Below are 6,545 nucleotides of genomic sequence, written 5' to 3' on the forward strand. Positions count from 1 at the left end.
TTAATTGGATGTAATGTTAGATTGATAGCAATACTGCAATGCATACTCTTCCACAAATGTCAGCTAAAGCAAACAGTACCCACAGTTGCAGCTTTCTTACAATAATATCACTTTGCATCAGCTATTACGTTTTTGATCTATAACCTGTGTGTTTTGTGTTTTTCAGCTGAGTGGGTTTTGAAGATTGCACCTCAGTACTATGATCTCAACAACTTTCCACAGTGTGAAGCGAAAAGGCAACTTGAAATCCTCCAGGCGAAGATGGAAACTCGCCAGTATCAAGAAGGTTTTTGATGTATTGCTGCTGCTTAAAACAGGATGTTGTGAAGTGCTGGTTTGTACCATGTGTTTGTAGTTATCTTGTTGCAGCATATGAAAATGTGAACTGCTATGGTGCAACTTTTTGGCCATTGCCACCACCACCGCCACGACTATCATTTATCATAAACACATTATGTATTTATTCACAAAACTCGCACATTGTTGGAACTATTGTATCCATATGTACATTGTTTTAATTAATTGACATGTGGTCTCACTAAGTGATAGGACATATTTCATGTAATTCATTCATCGTCATGAGTTCGTAGTATCAGTTTCTTTGTACAGTGCACTTAAGTTTCTTTTCAAAATGTCAAAAAGAGGGCATTTTGGACTGATTTTGTAAAGTGTGGATTCAAATATTGTGAATGAACATGTTGTTTCAATTATGCGCATCCTCATGTTGGACTGCAGAAGTGATTACAGGACAATCTGAAATATGAATTTTTCTGTGTGGCCTCTGCAGTGTTTGGAAATAGCTGTCATTTCTGACTATGAATATAGGAGTGTAGCTGTCATTTCTACTGATACTGTGAGCAATATTTTGTTTATTAAAATGTGTTAGAAAAGAAGGTACAGAATTTGATATGAATTTTGATAAAAATGTATGTGTTACAAATTTTTTATGCCTAGTTAAACCCCACAAGCAGCCTCCAATTTTATAGTTTTTGCTGTAAGAGGGAAGATAAAAAATTTCATTTTTTTTTACATTAACAGAAAATGAGATTTGAAAAACGTGCTATTACAAACCACATACAGGAATGTAGTATGTCAGCATTTTAAGAACTGTTTTTATGAGTAATTTCATACAGTGGGAGATATTGCTCATGAAATAATATTGATGAAACTTTTAACAAAAAGTGGAGGTATTAAATTTGTATGTTAAACTCAAGCAAGATATTTTTTGTGACTGCACTAGGAACTTTAACAATTTTCTTTTTTAAATTAATGCATGTGTATAAACGGACAAAAAAAATGGTGTCTGTCTTGCTCAGTAGTGAATGCATTTGCATTTTTGTTGTTTTGAGCATCACATTCCTGTTAATGATGGAGAAGAATAGTTTTGTATTTAGTTACATACAGCTACCTACTTATTGCAGGTACTGAAGACAGAGATGCCAAAGAAGTCTATTGTTTGTATGTTGTGTATGAGCTTGATATGGTGTGTCATATTACTACAGTCTTCTAGAGAGTGATTTATCATGGGTGGTTGTGTGGTCAGGAAGATTAGATTTGCAAAGTGAGGATGAAAATTTTAATGAACACACCACTTATGTCTTCAGTATAGCAGTCTTTTATGTTTCCTGTATTATGTATATAGTACAAAATAATATTTGAATCATTGGGATTTTTTTTTTTTTTTTTTTTTTTTTTTTTTTTTTTTTTTTTTGTTGCTGTCATTAAAACCTAGTGGATGCGAGGAAATAAAAGAATGTACATGTACGGAATTTCATTGCAAGTAACGTAAAGTAACTACATATATCATTGTAGTTTGCACAGTCTGTAATTTGAAAGAAGCAATTTGATTTTTGTTGATACATAATCTAATTAGTTGGAATATCATAATTTGCAGCTTGAAAACACTCTCTGTTGTCAGCCTGGTAAGTAACTGTTGGATGGTGTCTCCTTAAAACTGCTTACAGTATTACAAAACATCAGAAGTTGGTGCTTTTTTAAAAATAACTGTTTGGAAGTCCTATGTTTTGGTTAATCATTACAAACAAAATAGTCTGTATGTTAGGTTCATGTGTCCAATCAATAGTACAACCTCAAATTTGTCTTGTTATATTCACCACTCATAAAAGCATTAAGGATAGCTGCAATGCAGTACCATGCTGATTTGATAATTCCACCATAACGTTGTCTGGCACTAGCTGACAGCAGGGACTGATATTGGTCACTGCCCGCCAAATGAAAGATGGAGCAACATCTAGGCTCTTAAAAATGATAGTAAACTGCTAGACTTTTGAACTTAAGTCCCTACCCCACTCCTCCCCCCCTTTCCTCTTCCCACCCCCAGGAGAAAGTATTGATCAGGCAAAAGTGAATGCAGTAAGTTCTACGTTGCTGCATGAATTTTGAATTTATGTATTGTCTGTTGTTGACATGTTTTCCTTATAGCCAGAATTGATCAAACTGTAGAACAGGGGTGGCCACTAACCTTACTTTAGGGAGCTGCAAGCCTATGGACCTGAACCGAAGGTAATTACATTTGATAGAGAATAAGCAGTACCGGGAAGGAAGAAAATTTTTTATTTTATCAATGAAGGAACATTTTTAAATTTTAAAACTAACACAATTGAACTTCCCTCCCCCCCCCCCCCCCCATTAGGCCATTTGAAATCTGGCTGGTAACTGGTGAGTACAGTCCACATGTTCACTTAAATGCTCACAGTTAGTTCAGATCATTATTTCACTTTCAATTTGTTTAAATGTTGATTAGAGCGATACGCGCACACTAGTGGTCCCAAAATTAAGTTCTCTTGGCACAAACTTTTGTTGGCAGATATTTTTCTTCTGGAAACTTTTTTCGAGATCTTCCAAAACTCAGTAGCTAAACAACCACTTCCTTCATAGTCTTGTAGTTTCAGGGAATCCAACACTACAGCACAAGCCCCCCCCCCCCCCCTCTACACTCGCCAATTTATTGGCTTACCACCAGACCAGCTTTATGGCAGCCTACACAAATCCTGACAAACTGTGCTCAGCAATTCCAGTGCCCCCCTGTTTTGTGATTTGTTTATCTTAAGTTCATGCATTATATGTTCTAGAGATCCCACCTGGCTTTGCACAGAAACAAAAACTGTGGTTTGCCTTGGTGTTTCAGAGACAGCAAGGCAGAAGAAAAAGTTGTGGCCAAAGAAGTAGCTAATGCAAAGAAATAAATGGCCTGGGAGCCAATGATTTTTATAATTATCTAATAATGGATAAAACAGACATTTCGGAGCTGCAGAAATTCTTGAAACCATTCTTTACAGAAAAGATTACAGTCATGAGAGAGACTGTGAGCTATGAGGAGAAGCTTTTAACTAAATCATGGCTTCTAGCCACTGCTGGTACTTAGAGGACCTCAAATTCAGTGCTTTTGTATCCCCACAATTATTATCGAAAATGATTCCTGAAACCTGTTACATGATTTATAGTTGTCTGAGTAAATACGTCATGTTAAAGCAAAATAAACAAAACAAAAGATGATCTTGTAAACTTTATTAATTTATTTATTTCTGTAAGAAGCATAAAATGTCCCTGTACATTTAACAAACTCATTTCAAATAATAATAATAATAATAATAATAACAACAAACACTACAAATGGTGGTGGCACACATCATCTAATATATATGACAGTTAAATGAGAAATGAGGCATTTAGCAACTTTTACAACTGAAAAAATTCCAAACTTCATCCTTTATAACAGGCTTGGACATAGGCTGGACATTTTTAACACTTATAACAATGATGCAAGTATGTTATGAGTAAATGTTTATCGACTGTCTGTGTTTCAGTTTTTAGATATCGTTACTGAAAAGTACTGGAAAAGAAACCTAAAAGCCGAAATACATGAGGGTGGTTGACTTCTATTCATAACGTATATATCGTCTGCGCTCTTTTTCTGTCACTTGAAATTATTATGGATGTTTAACAAATGAAAAAAGTGCTTCATTTCATGCATCTCTATTGCTATACTCACCGCACAATGTGTCCCATGAACATCTGCAGTCTTTAAATATCTCCAGAAACTCCGTCACTAAAGTTTCGCCTGCCTCGCACATTATCATGTGTATTGGAACAACATTTAACCCTGCGCGCAGTAATGAAAGATGAACTTTTGTCGGGCAGTGGACACGACGATGTTACACACAACACTGTTGGGTGAAGTGGTGGTGGGGGAGGGGATGGGGAGGCTGTCAAATGGTTCTACCTGACCGACATCACAAGAAAAGTTGGTTGGTTGACCAAAGTGCTTATACAGTCCAGTTGGTTGGTCAGTTGCTGAGTATGCAGGGGACTTTATAAATACTTCATAATTGGCATTGAAATGGGACAGCTATCCCCAAAACAAATGGATATGCAAGGAATTAAAGTGTAAGTACATTTGGCATTTATTTCTTCAGCAAGGTCAGGCATTGTTCACAATTCTCTTCCCATTTCAATATGAACTTAGGAATGGTTTCAGTAATTTCCTTCAAAACTTTGAAATGAGCAAATATTTTAATCATAAGATCTTAATGAAACGGTCTTAATTTGGCCAAAAAGGCCTTCATTGGAATTAAACACACACACACACACACACACACACACACACACACACACACACACACACGTGCACACAAACTGGTTGCAGAGGCCAGACTGTGAGCAGCAGTGCATGATGGGAGAAGCAATCTGGGTTGTGGGGGTAAAAAGGAGGCTGCGGCAGGGAGAGGGAGGGATAGTGGGGTAGAGGTGGAGGACGGCAAAGTGCAAGAGTGTTACAGGAACATAGGATATATTGCAGGGATAGTTCCCGTCTGCCTAGTTCAGAAAAGCTGGTGGTATTGGGAAGGATCCAGATAGCATAGGCTGTGAAGCAGTCATCGAAATGAAGAATGTCGTGCCGGACAATGTGCTTAGCAGTGGGCTGGTCCATTTGTTTTTTTGACCACAGTTTGTCGGTGGCCATTCATGCAGACGACAGACAGCTTGTTGGTTGTCGTACCCACATAGAATGCAGCACAGGGGTTGCAGTTTAGCTTTCATATGTAGCCGTGCCTTTGATGAGATAGGTGATGCTTGTCGCCAGACTGGAGGGTGTGGTGGTGGGAGGATGTATGAGACAAGTCTTGCATCAAGGTCTATTACAGGGATAAGAGTCCTGAGGCAAGGGGTTGGGAGCAGGGGTTGTGTAGTGCTGGACAAAGATATTGTGCAAGTTTGATGGGCAGTGGGATACCACAGTGAGAGCACGGGAAGGATAGGGGGGTAGGACGTTTCTTATTTCAGGGCTCAGTGAGAGGTAGTCAAAACGCTGGCAGAGAATGCTCTAGTCTTGTGGTACTGAGTCACGAGGGGAATGCTCCTCTGTGGCCGAACGATGGGACTTTGGGAGAGATGTGCACAAAGAGATCTGCGTTTGTACAAGGTTGGGAGGGTAATTATGGTCTGTGCAGGCCTCGGTGAAATCCTTGATATATTCGAGAGGAACTGCTCGTCACTGCAGGTGAATGGAATGGGTGGCAGCTGTTGAAGTGGAGATATTACTGGGGGTTTGGTAGGTTTGATATGGACATAGGTATTGATGTATCCATCTTTGAGATGGATGTCAACATCAAGGAAGGGATTCTGGGTGGTTGGAAATTATTCCTGTAGATGGCCCATGAATAGGTTAGTATAGGATGGTGCCATGTTGGTTGCCATTGCTGGCCCTGAAATGAGGAATGTTCTAGCCACTACCATTCTCATGCGTCCCACACTGGTATTCTGCTGCCCATCAAACCTCCGCTGCTCCCAGTCTCATGGTTCATATCCCTGCAATAGATCTAGATGCTAGACCTGACACACACTTCATCCCCCCACCATCTACTCCAGTCTGGTGATAAGCATCACCTATCCCATGAAAGGTAGGGCAACCTGTGAAAGCAGTTCTGTGATACACAAGCTAAGCTGCAACCAATGTGCTGCAGTCTAAGTTGGCATGAAAAGTCACCGACAAACTGTGGCTTGCAAACTAGTGGACCACCCCGTTGCTGAGCATGCTGCCCACCATGATATCCTTCATTTCAATAACTACTTCACAGCCTGTGCCATATGCATCCATCCCATCAAAATCGCTTTTCTGAATTGCGCAGGTGGGAACTCTCCGTACAATATATCCTCCTGCCCTCAACTTTAATTAGTTTTCCCCCTTTACCCACCTAACTCTTTCTGTTTTACCATTCCAGTACTACACATCCCTCTATTTCACCAACACCTGCAGCCTTTCTGCTTCTCTCCCTTTCTGTTGTCCCAACCCTCCCTAGCTCTCCATCTAAATTCCCAACTGTGCCTAGCTGTCCTATCCTCTCTCCACCTTATCACTATATGCTTCCACAAGCAACGTTTTATCATCCCCATCTCTGCCCCAGCCTCCTCCTTACCGCCACCACCTAGATTGCTTCTCCCATCATGCACTGCTGCTCGTAGTCTGGCCTCGGCAGCCTCTCACCGGAGACTGTGGGCATGTGTGTGTGTGAGTTGATTTACCA

General features: G+C 39.8%; 1 protein-coding gene across 1 annotated transcript in view; it reads left to right on the forward strand.

Annotated features, from left to right (window-relative positions):
* The window catches only part of LOC126240963 (putative pre-mRNA-splicing factor ATP-dependent RNA helicase PRP1), an 80,009-nt gene extending 79,116 nt beyond the window's left edge, over positions 1 to 893 (forward strand). Inside the window, exon 14 of the mRNA XM_049947966.1 lies at positions 167 to 893. Within this exon, the coding sequence (XP_049803923.1) occupies positions 167 to 294 (128 nt within the window). The 3' untranslated portion in view covers positions 295 to 893. The remainder of the gene's footprint in view (positions 1 to 166) is intronic.
* The last annotated feature ends 5,652 nt before the right edge of the window (positions 894 to 6,545 follow it).

The sequence above is a fragment of the Schistocerca nitens genome, chromosome 1, assembly GCF_023898315.1.
Source record: "Schistocerca nitens isolate TAMUIC-IGC-003100 chromosome 1, iqSchNite1.1, whole genome shotgun sequence".
NCBI classification, from domain to species: Eukaryota; Metazoa; Arthropoda; class Insecta; order Orthoptera; family Acrididae; genus Schistocerca; species Schistocerca nitens.